At 41.9% G+C, this 18409-nt stretch overlaps 1 protein-coding gene across 1 annotated transcript in view; it reads left to right on the top strand.

Annotated features, from left to right (window-relative positions):
* The window catches only part of LOC124622651 (unconventional myosin-IXa-like), a 329610-nt gene that overhangs the window by 137681 nt on the left and 173520 nt on the right, over positions 1–18409 (top strand). The window contains exon 12 of the mRNA XM_047148429.1: positions 14128–14409. Coding sequence (XP_047004385.1) covers positions 14128–14409 — 282 coding nt within the window. The remainder of the gene's footprint in view (positions 1–14127; positions 14410–18409) is intronic.

Consider the following 18409-nt stretch of genomic DNA (forward strand, 5'->3'; position numbering starts at 1 on the left):
TAGTAAACAAATTAGCACTGAACAACTACAATACAGAAACCTGCAATGAACAACCACAACAAAGAAACTGACAAGAAACTACAACAAAGTGTAACAATGAAAGTGAAAATAAATAACTGCAACAAAGAAAGGGATAAGAAATAACTGCAACAAAGACAATAAAAATAAACACTGCAACAAAGAAATTAGTAAGAAACAACTTCAGTGAAGACATACATTATGCTTGAAAGTAAAAAAAAAAAAATGACTTTTTAAAAATAAAACCTGTCCAACTTAAAAGTGGAAGCTCTCCTATACAGAGAATATAGTACTAAATGGTGCTAATCAACAAAAAAAATCTTAACTTTTCTGGATTGGCATTTTTGAAAAAAAAAAAAAAAAAAAAATTGTAAATTATAAAAAATTCAAAACGTGAGAGTAAAAGAAATTTGACAGATATGTCCAAACGGAGGATACCATTGTAATCATAAAGTAATTATCTTTCAAACAAAAAAAAAAAACCTAACAAAATACCCAGAACTGTTAGAGGGATACGGCATTTTAAAAATGTTTCCGAAATTCACATCTTCAAAATGGTGTTTGCAGTGTCATCTTTGGAGGCCTGTATCTCGGGGCAGGAATTTTTTTGGAGAAAACAAAAAAATGTGTCTTTCTTACTTACTCCTGAATTTTACCATATGCTAAATTCAATAACATCCCAGACTATGAAGGTAACCCCCCTGCCTGAAGCAATACGGATTATGCCTTTTACATTCCTGGAAGTAACGTTTTATCAAATTTCCTGTTTACAGTGTTAACTCGCATCTGTTTTGGTGTTACCCTATTAATAATTTTTGCCTGATGTACACTTTATGAAACAATGTTTACGGAGAAAAAGCTGACGCAATTGACGTAGAATGAGGCTGGCCTTCAAGTAGCATTTCCAAATGTTACATGGTTAATTTTCTCAACAGCATGATGCTCTGCTCAGTAGAGCTGAATCGCTAAGAGTCGGAACAATTTGTGCTTTGTCGCCTGCCGTTGCCAAGTTGTAATTGGCATGGTGGCTGATGGGAGTGACCAATTGTGTTCGAACAAAGATTTCATGACAGATCACAATTATTTTCAAAGTGTCTCTACTTCACTTACACTGCTTTGTTATCTTCATGGCACCTTTGCATTATTTGAATGCAAATTTTGCATGTTTTGTTTTTTGGCCACTTGTACTGCTAGTTGATACCTTTGCTCTCCTTGTGTTGCTCAAACATGTCTGGTTTAAATAAAAGAACGGTGCACCCTTTACATACTTTTTCAGGCTTAGCATGAAGTGTTTTGAGAATTTGTCATGCAAATATTTTCATAAGTATTTTTTTTGTGATGTTTCACAAACAGTGGGACTGATGAGTGTGTGTGTGTGTGTGTGTGTGTGTGTGTGTGTGTATGGTTTTTTGCATAGTGGAGGAGGCACAGGTTAACTTATAGTCTCAAAAAGATGACTACAATGCAAGAGAGAGAGAACAACACGCATGCAAACATCACACAAAATACTTATGTAAATATTTACATGTGATAATGAGAATAAATTCTCTTGCTAAGCATGAAAAAGTATTAACTTGTGCAGTGTTTCATTATTTAAATGATGAATGACACAGTTGCAGGCTTTCCAAAAACATCAGTGATGATGAACGAAATTAAGTCAGATGCCTCAGCTTCCCAGACACTTAACAATTCCAATTATGTAAGCAGCTTAACATTCAGGTAACCTTAATTACATAATAAACATGTCCCTGACGAGTATTTTGATGCCTATTATGTACATATATTATTCATAAAGTGCAAAATTGTAAGGGGCAGGGAGGTTCCTACACCCAACTTTTACTGCTTAAAAAGTTATTTCCCACATTTTACATTTTCATGAGTTTTACACCACTTTTTAAAACTCTCATGAAAAGTGTAAAAGCAGGTTTCCTCTGTATTTTTCTCTTTGGCTTTGTTAAGAGAGTATGCAGTGGTTTGGAATTTAACAAGAGACTCCGACACACGGTTTGACATAAAAGTATTTCCTGTTTCCTCTTTTCTTACTGATGTAAAGATTCCTCTGTGGCAATAAAGTTTGTAATAGGATTTGGACTTAACAGCTGTTCATAGACTGTAACCAAGTTAGCTTATTTTTGTGGTCTTTGGATAAGCATTTTGTTACAGGACTCACATTAGAAAACATGTAATGATAGAAAGGACCACCCATTGTGACAACTAAAATATAGAGAGCTGAATATGTGCGGTAATTTTTGTGGTATTTCTGTGTCTGCTAAAGTACAGTTTTGTAATAATGTTCCATAATTAATTTTTTTCTATCTCTAATTGCATCTTAATAGGAAAACATGGGAATTTTTGTGGGATGTATCTGTATATGAACACAAAGCTATGGAGTGTAATATATACTTGTAGTGTGTGTTTCAGAGGCATCACTTGTACCTCGTTGCAAGGTTCTACTGGAGGTAATGATGTGCTTGTGCAGATGATATCTGATAAATCTTATTAACACTAAAACTTGGCTGTGTGGGTGGGTGGTGGTGGGGACTTAAGGTAGTTTGTATAGAGAGAAAGTTCCAGAAAATGTATGATACGACATGGAGGAAAGGCGGTATGAAAAAGGACAGAATGAACTCGAAATGATTGGCAAAATAAAAATACATCTGAGAAGATGAATAAAGATGAATTTTATTTGCTACAATGTATTTAAGGCAGGATTACGTGCTGTTAGTACAATATGCTTTCCAAACATGGGAGATAATTTTGGACCATTGAGGACATGCCACTTTGTGCCAATGTGAGTAATCGTGTTTGGCAAGGTACACAACTACCAATGTCCATTACACACATTTATCTTCCATCAGAAACTCTTTGAGATGGACCTCCATTCACTTAAAGCAGCATTTTGCATTTCCTGCTGGGTTTGTCGGGTTCAGCTAAACTGGTGGCTGTCCGACATTTGCTTAAGGTGATTCAGAAGAATGAAGACCTTCAGTTGAGCAACTGTCTCTGTGGCATCATCGTCTACAAAGTCACCAGGAAGGCGCAGTGTTTCTCCATAAACCAGTTCTGCCGCTGACGACCCCAGGTCTGGTTTGAAAGTCGTCCGTAAGCCTAACAAGACCACTGGTAGTGCGGTTGTCCAGGTTTCTTCGTGGTACATCAGCGCGGCCTTCAAACAACGGTGCCAGCGTTCGATCATTCCGTTGCTTGCTGGGTGATAACTTGTGGTCTTATGGTGGGTGTAACCACAGAACTTGGCCAGCTGTGAGAACAGGTCTGATTCAAATTGCCGTCCGCAGTCAGTGGTAATGTGTAGTGGGCAGCCAAATCTTGCCAACCAAGTCATTGCAAAAGCGGATGCTAATGTGTCTGCTGTGATATTATCCAACGGCACTGCCTCCGGCCAACGTGTAAAACGGTCGATCATTGTAAACAGATATCTTTGTCCGTTCGAAGGTGGAAGTGGTCCGACTACATCCAAATGAACGTGGGCAAAGCGGGCGGTGGTATCAGGAAAATCGCCGATCGGTGTGTGTACATGGCGGTTAATCTTGCAGCGTTGGCACTGAAGACAAGATCGGACGGACCCACTCGCGGCAGTGTTTTTGCATGCCCGGCCATACGAAACGTTGCGATATTAGGCGGAATGTCGGGCGTACCCCTGGATGGCACAATCCATGTACTGTATCAAAGGCTTGTCTTCTAAAAGCCGGCGTCAGAAAGGGACGAGGTCGGCCACGAGAAATGTCGCAGTATAGCTGTGTATGTTGCCCCGGAACATCAACAAGTTTCAGTTGCAATGCGGAAGCCGTATCTTTAACATAGGCAAGGAGTTCTTCGCCGTCTCTCTGTGCCTGTGCCAGTGCAGGAAAGTCTATGGTAATGGAAACACTGCTGATCCGTGAAAGGCAATCTGCAACAATGTTGTCGATCCCAGAAATATGTCTAATGTTTGTAGTAAACTGGGCCACGAACTCAAGGTGATGAAATTGACAGGGGGAGCAGTTGACACTATTCCGACGGAAGGCGAACGTGACTGGCTTGTGGTCTGTATATATCGTGAAAGTTCGCGCTTCCACTTGGGGACGGAAATATTTCACTGCTTGGTATACCACCAGGAGCTCACGGTCGTATGTGCTCCATTTTCTCTGTGCAGGCGAAAGCTTGTGGGAATAATACGCCAGTGGCTGCCATGCGTTGTTGCAACATGGCTCCGATCCCCGTCTGGCTCGCGTCTACGACAATTGCTAATGGCGCGTCGAGCCGTGGGTGTGCGAGAAGCGCCGCGTCGGCCATGCTCCTCTTTGTTGCCTCGAACGCAGAACACATGTCCTCTGTCCGCTGTATCAGAGACTTGCTATTTACTTTGGGGCCTGATAATGCCGCCGTCAAAGGTTCCTGCAGTTCCGCAGCGTGGGGAAGGTGTCGTCGATAAAAATTGAGCATCCCCAAAAAACGACGTAATTCTTTGATCGTAGTTGGTCGGGGTAGCTGCAAGATAGCGTCTACCTTCTCGGACAGAGGAAGAGAGCCTTCAGCAGAAATCTTATGGCCAAGAAATGTCACCTCCCGACTGCCCAAAAATACACTTGTCCATGTTCAAGACGACACCGTAACGCTCCAATCGCTCGAAAATCTCTCGCAGATGTTGTCGGTGTTGTTCATGGCCAGCAGAGAACACTAACACATTGTCCAAGTAGGCGAAACGAAACGGCAGCCCCTGGAGAACCGAGTCTATAAACCTTTGCCAGGTCTGAGCGGCATTGCGTAAACCGAAAGTCATAAATTTGCTTTCAAATAAACTGAAAGGCGTTATTATTGCAGTCTTAGGAATGTCGTCATTGGCCACCAGAATCTGTGTATACGCTTTAGCGCAGTCCAGAACTGTGAACACCGTGGCACCATGTAGAGCGTGATTATAATCCCTCAGTAACAGAACGGGATATCTGTCCCGCACAGTTCGCGCGTTAAGCGCACGGTAGTCACCGCATGGGCGCCAAGCTCCACCCTTCTTCGGAACAAGATGTAATGCGGCGGACCACGGGCTCTTAGATGGCCGCATTATGCCCTCGCGAATCATGGCGTCAAATTCAGCCTTCGCTATCTTCAATCGGTCTGGAGCGAGACGCCTAGGTCGGCATGCTACTGGGGGACCATCAGTCGTTTGAATGTGATGCATCATGTCATGTGGTATGAACCTGGGAGCGCCGGGCGGCCTGGTCAAGTTCGGATAGTTAAGCAGTAATTCAGTGTACTCACTCTCCGTAGCATGGACCAACTTGGCACTGTGCGTTGCGGTGTTGCGACGGAAACCCGTGACTGCTAAGCCAGTGACGCTGTCTACCAAGCGTGCGTTCGCGATGTCCGGCAGCAGGTGGTAGTGCGCCAGGAGGTCAGCCCCGACGATCGCCTCTGTGGCGTCAGCCACTGTAAAATTCCACTCGTACGCGCGACGTAGGCCGAGATTAAGCTCCGTCCTCTGTGTGCCATATGTTGCGATGGAAGAATTGTTGGCAGCCGTCAGGCGGAAGGCAGTTTGCGGCCGGCAATGATGTATGGCTGTTTGTGGTATGACACTCGGGTCCGACCCAGTGTCAATTAAAAACTTTACGCCGGAACTCCTATTGGTAATGAACAGGCGCTTGGAGGATAACTGGCAGTCGGTTGCGCCTATTGTTGACCGCCGGTGGTGTTTGGGTGCGAGCATGGCGATGTGCACTTCCTTGCCTGATCGCCGAATCGTCGGTGGTACCAGCACAACGGTACCGCGCCTTGCGGAGTGGTAGTACCGCCGGAAGATCTGTTTCTCGAACGCTGCCGTCTATATCGGCTTTTTCTATTGTTGTCGTCGTCACGTGCCAGCAACGCACTGATCTGGGTGCAGAAAAGCTCAACCTTGGCCGCGAGTGAACCATGGTCGGCCCGTGCTACAGACGCGGTACTGTTTGCATTGTTGCCCAACGCCACGAATGCGCTGACAGGAGCCGGTGTGATCGCGTCCTGAATCCAGTCTGCTAGCTGCGCCACATCATCCAGTTGCATGTCCGTTTTTGAGGCGATTATGGCTTTTATTTGCGGCGGCAACCTACTGCTCCACGGCGTTCTGAGCAGACTGTCTGGCACAGTAACGGTGTCAACTTTGCTGCGTAGGTGTCTCAGGTATTGAGAAGGCTTCCTGTCACCAATTTCTTCCTGTGTAAGAACCTGACGTATCCGGTCCTCTTGTGACGCGGCCATCCGTTGAATCAACTCTGATTTTAGCCTGGAGTAAGCTCCAGCCTCGGGCGGTGCTGTGATCATGTCTTGCACCTTGGCTGCATAACGTTGGTCGAGCTGGCTCACAATCAGCGCAAATTTAGTTGCTTCGACCGTTATTCCAGTGCAGTCAAAACTTGCCTCCGCTTGCGCGAACCAGAGTACCGGGTTGTCGGGCCAGAACGGCGGCAAACGGACTGCAATCCTGGAGACGGCCTGCTGTTCAGTCATTATGTGCTCGTTACTTACGTAGCTCATGGCTGCTTCTTCTTGATCACGTCGGTCTCTGCTTGAATCACGTTGGGGTCACCACTTCTCGGGTTCAGCTAAAGTGGTGGCTGTCCGACCTTTGCTTAATGTGATTCAGAAGAATGAAGACCTTCAGTTGAGCAACAATAACTTTATTGCGAGCGCGTATCTGACGACGTCCGGCATGCATGGACCGATCGGAGTTACAAAATTTTGCTTCCGGCCTCTACAGAAGGATCCTTAATCCTCGGAAAACTTCCGTAGTTAGGAGAGAAAACAGTAATCGTCCACACAAGCCAGGAGGCATGGAACTACTAATTAACTCAAAAAACAAGGAATAATAATAATAAACAGAACGTATATAACAGCTAGAAAACACAGCGCCTCTAGAGGCTGGGCGCGGAACTACACAAACGTCGTATACAGTAATTACGACCACACAGCACTGCACTGACACACGCGCACTGGACTGACACACGCGCACTGGACTGGCACACGCGCACTGGACTGGCACACGCGCACTGGACTGGCACACGCGCACTGGAATGGCACACGCGCACTGGACTGGCACACGCGCACTGGACTGGCACACGCGCACTGGACTGGCACACGCGCACTGGACTGGCACACGCGCACTGGACTGGCACACGCGCACTGGACTGGCACACGCGCACTGGACTGGCACACGCGCACTGGACTGGCACACGCGCACTGGACTGGCACACGCGCACTGGACTGGCACACGCGCACTGTACTGGCACACGCGCACTGCACTGGCACACACACACGCGCACAGCACACACACACACACACACGCACAGCACACACACACACACACCGGCGAACTTGAATTAGCGCGCGGCAGCGTCGCTACAGGTTTGAAGTTTATTATAATTGACAAGGTACGACACTGGGCCTTTTGTATTAATGGTTGAGAGCTTTCTATGACCACTGTTTTCATGCTGTGTTACATGGCTGTGAGTGCTACACCATTCCTTGTAGACACATTGGACAGTCCACATAGATACACCCACAAATTGGCAACTTCATTTGTGTTGTGGTCATGGGCACGTCCAAATGTAATAGCTCCTTTCTGGCATTTTGTCACCTATTGCAGTGACCCATCTTACTATAATGGCTCCCTTTCTTGACATTTTCTTTCATATAGCTGGCTCAATTCGAGAAAAGGCAGTTAACTTGGGGGGGGGGGGGGGGGAGATAAGATTTTTGTAATTTTTAATTTTGTTGCCATGTCGTAAAATGAAGTCTCAGTTATTTTTGGTGACACATAATTTATTTTTCCATCTATGTTATGTCTTGCTCAACAGTGACTGCTCTTGTTGTAAGATTTCCAGTCAATTTGAAAAAGTTATTCAAAGAATGGAAAATCCAGGATGGAATGTAACAGTATTGTGAAAAGGAAAGTTGCTATTCACCATATAGTGGAGATGCTGAGTCACAGATAAGCACAACAAGAAGACTGTCACAAACATAGCTTTTGGTCAGTAAGGCTTTCGTCAGAATTAGATGACAAACACATGCAAATACACTCATGCAAACGCAACTCTCACACATGACTGCAGTCTCAGGCAACTGAGGCTGCACTGCAAGTAGCAGCACTAGTGCACGTTGGGAGCAGCGACTGGGTGTGGGTAACAAGGAGGCTGGGGCAGGGAGGGAGACGGATAGTGGTAGGGTAGAGGTGGCAGACAGTGACTACCTGTGAAACAAGTCACGTGATCTATAAGCTAAGCCACAACCACTGTCTGCATTCTATGTGGGCATGACAACCAACAAACTGTCTTTCTGCACGAATGGCCATCGACAAACTGTGACGAAGAAACAAGTGGACCACCCTGTTGCTGAGCATGCTGTCAAATATGACATCCTTCATTTCACTGACTGCTTCACAGCCTTTGCCATATGGATCCTTCCCACCAACACCAGCTTTTCTGAATTGTGCAGGTGGGAACTTTCTCTGCAATATATCCTATGTTCCTGTAACCCTCTTAACCTCAACCTTGGTTAGTCATTGTCCCCTCCCATCCAGCCCCTTCTCTGTTCCCATTCCAGCACTACACAGCCCTCATTCCTCCATCACACTCAGTCTTTTTACTTCGCTCCTTTTGCGCTATCCACCTCCCCATTTTTCCACTGCCCTCCATCTAACCTCCCAATTTCACATAGCTGCCCTACCCTCTTTCCCTCATCCCTGCACACTCCCTAACAGCATATGACTGTCTGCCACCCCTACCCTACTATCCCTCCCCCCTCCCTGCCCCAGCCTCCTCCTTGCCCCCATCCAGTGCTGCTGCTTGCAGTGTGGCCTCAGTTGCCTGAGATTGTGTGTGTGTGTGTGTGTGTGTGTGTGTGTGTGTGTGTGTGTGTGCATGCGCGCGAGTTGAGTTTGCTTGAGTGTATATGTGTGTGTGTGTGTGTGTGTGTGTGTGTGTGTGTGTGTGTGTTGTCTAATTTTGACGAAGGCCTGACTGCCTGAAAGCTAGATTTGTGACAGTATTTTTGTTGTGCCTATCTGCAGCTCAGCATTCTGCTTTGTGGTGATTAGCAACTTTCCTTTCCACAATATTGAAAAAGTAACTCATAATTTATTGTTAAAAAAAAATGTTTGACCTGCACAGCATGTGCAACAAAAAAAAAAAAAAAAAAAAGAGGGAGGGAAGGGGTCCATTAAGGGCATAGTGAAACTGAGCATTACCCATGATTGCATCACAGGCAGTGGTATGAATGCTAACACCAACAATTTTTTGTCATTACAATTCGATACTGATCTTGTACAACCGTCTGGCACATAAGCACTGCTTCATTGCTATGACACACCTGTGGTGCATTGTATGCTATCTGTTAGTAGTTCTGCATTACAGCACTCCACCGAGACCACTAGGATTTTTTAAGAGTTTTTCCTTTGGGCTTATCTTGGTGTGTCTGCTGTCATGGTGAAAAATTCAAGTTTATTGGACTGATCGGTTAAGAAGTCTTTTTAAATAAGAGTATAGGAAAATCTAATGTATAAGGACAGGGAATTATTTGAAGCCAATCACGGGACACAACAAACAGTTTATTAAGATCATGAGTAATCTCATCATTTAGTGTCAGAGGGTCTTACGAGAACTTAAAGTTCACAGAATGCCAATGTGAGAGAAGATATGTGGATCAGAGGATATGGTGGGGACAGAGAGTTGAACTCTTAAATAAATAACATTATGTTGCCAATACTCATTTGAGGCAAGGAAGCAGTATTAGGGTACTCATTTGAGGCAAGGAAGCAGTATTAGGGTGTAACGTTCTGTTGACAGGGAGGTCATTAGAGACGGAGCACAAACTTGTATAATGAAAGGATTCTGAAGGAAATCGGCCGTGCCCTATTCTGAGAAGCCATCCTGGCATTTGTGTGGAACGATTTAAGGAAATCAGAAAAATCTAAATCTGGATGGTCAGACGGGCATTTGAACCGTCAGCCTCCAGAATATGTGCTAACCATTGCATCACCTCACTCGGTCATTGTAATCTAGATAGTGAGTGCATCTCATACCACTGAAGATGAATATGGCCAGATCGTGCCCAAAATATTGTGCTTAACAATGGAACCATCAACAAACTTAAAGTCAAAAATACACTTGGTAGTTACTAATTTTTTTCTTCGTGTTCGTCAAATAATTAATTTCCACAGATAGGAATATATAAACATCATGTCATCTCATATTTTCAGTTCATACTTTTGGATTTTAGTTCATGTTTGAGGGGTGATTCAGCTGCCCCTACCCTTAGGTTTAATGCAACCTGCAGTGTCTTCAAATACCACACGCAAGATTTTCATATCCTTTCACTCTTATATGTATCAGTAAAAGACATTTAGAACAGATTTCAGTAGACATTATTGAAATTATTGAGACCACCAACATGAAATATATAAAGTACTTTGCAACAGTGATCTTATTCTTCTGTAGAGTTAGTATGTATTATATTATCCATTTTCAGATTTTATACTGCCAGTGCATTATCCTGTTGAAAAAATAGTTTTCCGCTGATTAAAAGCAATTTCTTTTACACTGTGACATGTGATATGTATGTGCTCAGTACCTACACTATCCATCCGTTAGTGGACAATAATATGGGGTGTGTCAACCCTCTACCTTTATGGTGGCTTGTGCTCTGCTGGGGAACTTTCAGTGAAGTGTGTAGAAGTCAGTGGAGGAATGGCTGCCCATTCTTCGTAAAGAGCAGAAACCGTAGAAGATGGTATTGATAAGATGCTGGGGTCTGAAGTGGGGTCAGCATTGTAACTCATCCCGAAGGTGCTCTGTTGGGTTCAGACTGGGATCCTGAATGTTGTTATCCACCAATCATTGCTTTAAAGATGCTGCTTTATGACAGGGTGCTTTGTCAGGCTGATATAATCATAGTCTCTGAACTGTTCCCCCTACTGTACGCTATACAAAACTCTGTAAAATGTGTACAGGGTGTATATGCCACGAGACAAATGGGAAAAACTTGGATCAAAAATCTGGAAATTTCTTAGAATTCCAGAAATGTTTCATTGTTTTGGTTTTCTGTTAAATTTTTGTAATTTTGACTGGTAAGAACTGATACTCTGACCCTGCTACTCCAGAATAATACTGCAGTAGTTAAGTATAAATGAAAGAATAACACCAAACTAAAACTCTAATTGCAAAGAAAATGGTTCACAGGCAAGTATGTGCTGACAACTAAATGTCTCAAATGGCTTTAGGATGAAGACTATGCAATACTTCGTAACAGCAAACTGCTTTTGATGAGTGTGATGTCACGGGAAAATATTGAAAATGGGGGTTTGAGAAGTGTTACTTCGAAAGTAAATTTCCTTTTATACAAATTGAATTATGTTATGTGTGGCAGTGTGTGATGAATTTCTTAAATCACAGACCATTTAACTCTCATTCAAAACTTAACACTTCGATGACCAGCCACTTAGGAAAATTTCGAGCCCAGAGGACCATCTCTATATCCCATTATTTAAAATTGTACTGGTACATTTGTGTTGGATATATCTCAAATGGTAACATATGCTAAAAGAGACCAAGCTTCAAGGTTAGTTTTTCATATTTACTTTAGTTCTTTGATGGGTTACAAAGTTATGCAGTAACAATTGCAAAAAGTATAATTATCCTCCAAAAACAAGTGCGAGGTGAATTCGTGAGCAACATACATAATTGACTTTTCTATGGAAACATCGAAGTGTTCAATGGAAAATGTATTCAGCCAGGCAACCCATGAAATGCTCGGTGCACATCAGTGGAGTCTATAATTGTGCTTGTCAGAAATATTCAGTTGGTGCAATTTAAGCTGTGCTCTTAGGATCCTACCTAACCACACCCTCACGGGGGAAGGGGGGGGGGGGGGGGGCAGCAAAAAATTTTTATGACCAATATTAAATGTGAGAGCTTAGCTTTCGTTGTAGCTGTACTAAATGTATATTAATTTAAACCATTAAATTTTCGTATTTGTGTGTTTGCACTACTTAACACTGATGTTGCTATTGACTGACTACATCACATATCCTATGCTCTGAATATCAGCTGTCATTGGCTGGCGAGATCACATGACTTGAGCTATGAGTGGTTGACAATAATGTGTTGCACAGTGCAATCTTGTTTTCAGTGCTTTGGAAGCTACCACGCTGTATTTTGTGGAATGCATATTTATAATTTCCTAATACAAAAATGTGCAGTTCACATGTTGCTGCACATTGAATATCTTTTGAAAATGTGATTTTTTTCTGGGTTTCTTTTCTTAAAGTGCTGGGAAGTTGTATGCCAGTGTATAAAACCTTTACCGACCAAAGGATTGAAAAGTTTTACAGCACTGAGGGAAAGTATATTGAACTTAACAAGGAAAAATAAGTATTCCCTTTTTCACCCAGGAAAATGTCGATTTTTTTAAAACTGAGGAATCCAGGAAAAACCAGCAATGTTTTTTTCATGTCTTTGTATACACCCTGACTTAGCATTTCCTGAAGTGCAATATGGTGTCCACACCGTAACCACAAAATCATCCCCATACTGTAGCACCAACACATTCTCCCTACCTCACTGTTGGTGATACACATGATGGCAGGTAACGTTCGCTGGGCACTCGCCAAACCCATATCCTTTCATTGGGTTGCCACAGGGTGGAAGATGATTCATAACTTCAAATCACTTGTTTTTCACATTCAGTGTCTAGTGGTCTCACTATTTATATCTCCGAAAGCATCCCTTAGCATTGACTACAGAAATGTGTGGCATATGAGGAGCTACTCAATCATTGTGCACCATTCTTTTTAAGTCTGTACATGCAGTCTTTGTGGCTGGAATGCTGGTGGCAATGTGTAACACACGAGTCATTTCTTCTGCTATTTTTTTACAACAAGCCACTTCAATGGTCAAAGGTACCTGTCCATCAATACGTGAGGTCTGCCTATGCCGTGGCTTAACTGTGGTTGTTTCTTCGCATTTCCACTTCACAATTTGGACAGCTTTAGAAAGGTTGAAATGTCCCTGATGGATTTGTTACTTAGGTAACTTCATGACTATTCCACATTCAAAGTCAGTGAGCTGTCAGAATATACACCTTTTTCTGTTATTGCTTCTCTACTGAAAATGCAATACTCACCATCTACATTTATACTGGGGTGTCTGCCTGTTGTGACATCTAGTGGTCAATTGTGCATTACATAGGGGTGTTTGAATACTTTTGATCAGACATTGTATAGCCCAAGCTGTGTATTGGTATGAAAAAGCAACTGTGCTTGAGGTCACACTGTCAACTGTATTCCTACAGATCAGTGTGTTCCATCATAAACCACTAATAACTTACTGTTAACCATAATTGAATGTCTTCCGTAATTTATTTTGCCCAGTTGACCCAAGCCAAAATACAATCTTAAATGCATGGAAACAGCATCAAATGTTCATAAATGGTGGACAGTAGTTGTACTGAGGTGGACAGACTACTCATTTTTAAAGAAAACTGTCCTCTCATGCATTCTTATTTAAGATGGCTTTGTTGTGTGAGTTAATTTTATGGAATGTGATGATGGTTCTTTGTTACTTGCGTCATCTGTAACATCAGGATGTGGTATCCTGAAACACCAAATACAGTGGGTACTCTTGAGGCCTTTCTTATATGTTCAGTTACATGTATGTGAATGAAGGAACCTTTAGTATCCTTTCCAAGTTTTTGGTGTGTTTGAAGATAGCTGTATTCGAAATGCATTATGAACACATAGATGCCTCAGTCATTTATCACCTACAGCAGTAGAAACGGTAGACGAATGAACTCATCTGCTGTGAATAAATTACGTACAAAAATATTCCATTGGTTTCTTGGAACTCTATGATGACAACTTCACGTTTAACTTGGATATTTTGTGTGTTTTTCTTTATTTCATTTTATAAAATCATTTTCTTTGACACAGGAATTATCATTGCATGTACCATCTTTATAATTGTGACAGGATTTCTTTGTATTTTATTATTATTATTATTATTATTTTATTATTTTAGTTTGGGTAGTTTCAAGTACCATTTAAAATGGAAGCTTTTATTTAGCAGTTTGTGATAATGTTTCCAGCTTACCACTGAAACATAGCTCCATTATCAGCACAAGCTCACATTATAAGGGGCAATGTGGAGAGGACAATGAAAATGATCAAAATGAGCAAGGATTGCCACACAGGCTTGCTTGGTCACATTTACATTCAGGCAGTGAATCACAGAAACCTGAAATGGAACAGCAAAATCGTGTAAAGATGGAATTTTCAAGTGGATGCAGGAGAGATTCGCAGCATGCATTAGGAAGAGTACTTTGTCCTGACGAAGCCAGAGTTCTGGAGAGAGCCAACCAGATTGTCATGTATGTAATGGTGAAAAACAAAAAGCTATTTCGGCATGATGCAGTGACATTTGTCCTGGTTTTCTGGGGGGAAATGGTGGTGGTTATGGTGATGGCAGAGTGACAGTAAATTGTTGTAACATTATCTCTGAAGTCCACTTGTTTTTCTAATAGAGTTTTAATTTTATTTTTTTGTGACATTGGCCTTCTGCACTGATCTATACTTTTTAATAAAAAATATAATTAATTGCAGCCCTCATCTCTGTTGATGAATGCGCACACATTAAACTTTGAATCGGAAAGCTGTGCAGTGACGTGTTGTGACCATATAATGCAATATTATTAAATACGTAATGACAGTATTTATCAGGCAGAACTTCCACTGAACTTATAGTTCTCGCAACACTCCTTAATTAAACATGGAAATGTTTGTCAAAGACCTGTTATGTTCATCAATTTTATCTTATGCAAATGATAAGCTCAGCTGTAATTTTATTATTCAACATGTTATCATTGTGAAATTAGTTTAAAAGTTATATTGAGCTGTTTGGTATATCAGAATATGAATGTAAAGTGTAATAGCTGGAATGCAAAATTTTGGAATCTGGCTGTATCAATCCACTCTTTTTCAGCCACTCAAAAATATAAATCATCCAGAATATTAGAGAGAGAATATTACTGAGTCCTCTAGCATAAGCAATTTCATAGGAAAAATTGCTTTTATTCCAGGATAAGGTTACACACACAGTTTTAATTTACTTAATTTATGTAGTGATTCCACTTTTTTGGGTTCATCTCTTAAATAAAAAAAGTATTCTGCTAAAGCACTTCAGTACGTTACTTCGCCAAGTGCACACTTACAAGGTCTGTTCAAAAAATTCCAGAACTTTGTCCACAAAATTTTTCTGTGCTTACCTTTTACTTATTGTGCCTGATCTCCTTTGAAATACTCTTCTCCACTACTGATACATTGCTCCCAATGCTGTTTCAACTCCCAGAAGCAGTCTTGCTATGCCTCTTACTCGATCATGCGAAGTGCCATCTGCGAATTTTTCTTTCATCCCATCAAACATTGCAAAGCTTTGTCCTTTCAGTGGGGTTCTCAACTTTGAAAATAAAGAAAAAACCCGCAGTGGACAGGTCTGGAGAGTACAGAGAATGAGGCAGCTCAGTGATTTTGTTTTTTGTGCAATAGTCACGCACCAACAGGTATGTATATGCAGGTGCATTATCGTGAAGCAAGAGCCATGAATTGTCTCGCCACATTTCAGGCCATTCCCTTCTCACATTTTCTCTCAGGGTTGCGACACGTCCTGATAGTACCATTGATTAACAGTTAGTCCCTGTGGCATGAATTCATGATGAACTAATCCTTTAAAATTAAAGAAAACTATCAGCGTGGCTTTGACATTTAACTTCACCTGGCAAGCTTTTTTGGTCTTGTAGAACCTTTCCCAATCAATTGTGAAGATTGAGCCTTGGTCTCAACATCATAACTGTAGACCCATGCCTCTTCACTAGTTATGATTCTCTTAAGGAACATCTCATTCTCACTTGCGAGATCCAAAAGCTCTTCACATATTGCGAGGCAAAGGTCTTTCTGTTCTTGACTCATGAAACGTGGAACAAAACTTATTGATGGCAACACGATACATTCTAAGATGCTGTATTAGGATTTCGTGACATGATCCAACTGAAATGTTACATTCTTCTGCAATCTCTTGGACAGTCTGTCTTCTATCGGCATCCACAGTTTCGTTGACATTCCTGACATGAGCGTCGCTTGTAGACTTTGATGGATATCCTGAACGAGGCTCATCTTTAACCCTTTGACTGCTGGAGGCGCACCATCTGCTTGGTTCACTGAGGCGCGGCTGCCTGCTGCATAACCTTGCTACCTGTGCCAAGTGCCTGTTCCTTGAGCTGCCACCAGGGCCGAAGTGGCTCGTGCTGCCTCACTCACCCTGTGCTGAATATTTCTGAAGTGGCTACGACTTCAGGTGAAGCACTGTGACCTTTCATGGCTGATACAGAATAAATGCTCTTACTACGTAGTTTCTGTGCAGGTGACTTATTGCAGAATCAAACTGAATCATTAAAACTATTGTCCATCACTAAGAATTATTTGTATATCTTGCTTGTAGTTTTTTTTACACGATTTTTGTAGCTTATGCCGAAAGCGAAGTGATTCGTTAAATTTACCTCAGTCGTTTACCTTTCTTTCTTGCATACCCATTTGTGACATCTTCATTTCTCTATAGTTTCCTCACTGTACTAACTCAAGAATGGGTTCCTCCCTGTACTAACTCAAGAACGAATAAAATAAGCCATAGATTACAGATAACTGTACATCGCTTTTGTTGTTCAAAACGTTGTATTATGTTGTTTATAGCAGAAAGCGACATACAGATCCGCATTCATATCGCATTACAACATCGGAATTTACTGTTAGCAACGGTAAGAACAATTATACTTCACTTCGTTAAATTCGTTTTATGGCGTGTTTGGAAATTTCACATGGCCTACTACTTGTTTCTGAGTATATAACAAACTGAGTGCCTAGTCATCCGCCATCACAGTTTTTACATCTAATGGGTACACTGTGTAAAGTGTTGCATCCAGGCACAGATGCAGCCATCCTTTGTAAATGGTGCTGTTATAATTTGGAATCGCTGTAAATAAATGATTGTCTGCCACAGATATTTTTTCATGTGCTATAATTTTAATTGTTGCACATAAGTACTCGGCAGATTTTCCAACATTTGAAAGCTGTGAAATCTTGTCTTTTCAGTTATAGAGAAGATTCAAAGTCATCCATCCTATTTGATCCAAGCTTTGGACCTGCACAGCCAAAGTTAAAAACATATTTTTATTTTGTTTTTTGCCTTTTTTTTGGTTTTCAAAGTTATTTTCTGATAGCACTATTGCATTCTTTCTGTGCTGCAATTAGTAATTCATTTTTGTGTGGTGATTTTCAAAACAGGGTATGACACACAATGGTGCCTTGTAAGTTACACTCATACCTGCTTTCTCGATGAACTTTCTGTTTTCAGCAAACAATGCATCTATGCGTTAGCATACTTTTCTTGGAATGCTAACTTTTTATAATGTTTAGAAAATGCCTTCCCACAAACTTGAGAGGATTATCATCAGAACACCATCCCCTACCAGCTCTTCTGCACTCTGATGCATACGTTTCTGTAAGTTCCCTTACCAATGTCAGATGAAACTCTGTTATTGATATTTTATGACCAGTTAGTGACCTGTGTAGGCCTTGACGGCCAGAATTGCGAAAGGCTACTGAGGCATGGGGTGGTAAGTCCGCTGTGCGAGTTACTTCATCATCAGGGTTCAGGTAGTGGCGCGTCTATACTTGTCACCAGCACTTAGGGGCCGGGAAACTGGTGTGACCTAAATCGTCAACAGCGTTAAGGGGGAAGACCAGTGGCTGTGACTAAACTTGTTATTAGCACCCAGGGATTGGCATGCAGCATGACGAGTAAACTCATCAATAGTAGTCAAAAAGCTAACTTCTGTCTGGCCATTTTTGAACTGTGTGAACCATTCGAAATACCGACTACTGCTTAAGCACTCATCACTGTAGGCTTCGTGCATCGTTTGGTGTGTTTCTGTAAAAATTTTCTCAAGTTTCATGCAAAATTTAATGCAGGTGTGTCGGTCCTCTAACTCTGCCATCCTGAAATTTGCAAGCTGTGCGACACAATGTTGTTCTTAATACAGCACTGAACAATAACTAACAGACATCTCCAATGAAACTACCAGCAGTTACACATTAAATGCAGACGTGTTACAGGGCTGCCAACAATGTTTCGCTCCAACTTGCCATTGGTGCGAAATTATGAATGTTCCGGAATTTTTTTAACAGACCTCATACACCTAGTTTTATTTGAAGTATTTCAAACTCTTTCCACAAACTTCATATGTAGTTTTATAAATTCCCCTTACAGAAAGTTTGCTTTGTTTCTGCACGTGCACTTTCACCTATTTTGGCAGGTTACAT

This window comes from Schistocerca americana, chromosome 7, assembly GCF_021461395.2.
Source record: "Schistocerca americana isolate TAMUIC-IGC-003095 chromosome 7, iqSchAmer2.1, whole genome shotgun sequence".
Classification (NCBI taxonomy): Eukaryota; Metazoa; Arthropoda; class Insecta; order Orthoptera; family Acrididae; genus Schistocerca; species Schistocerca americana.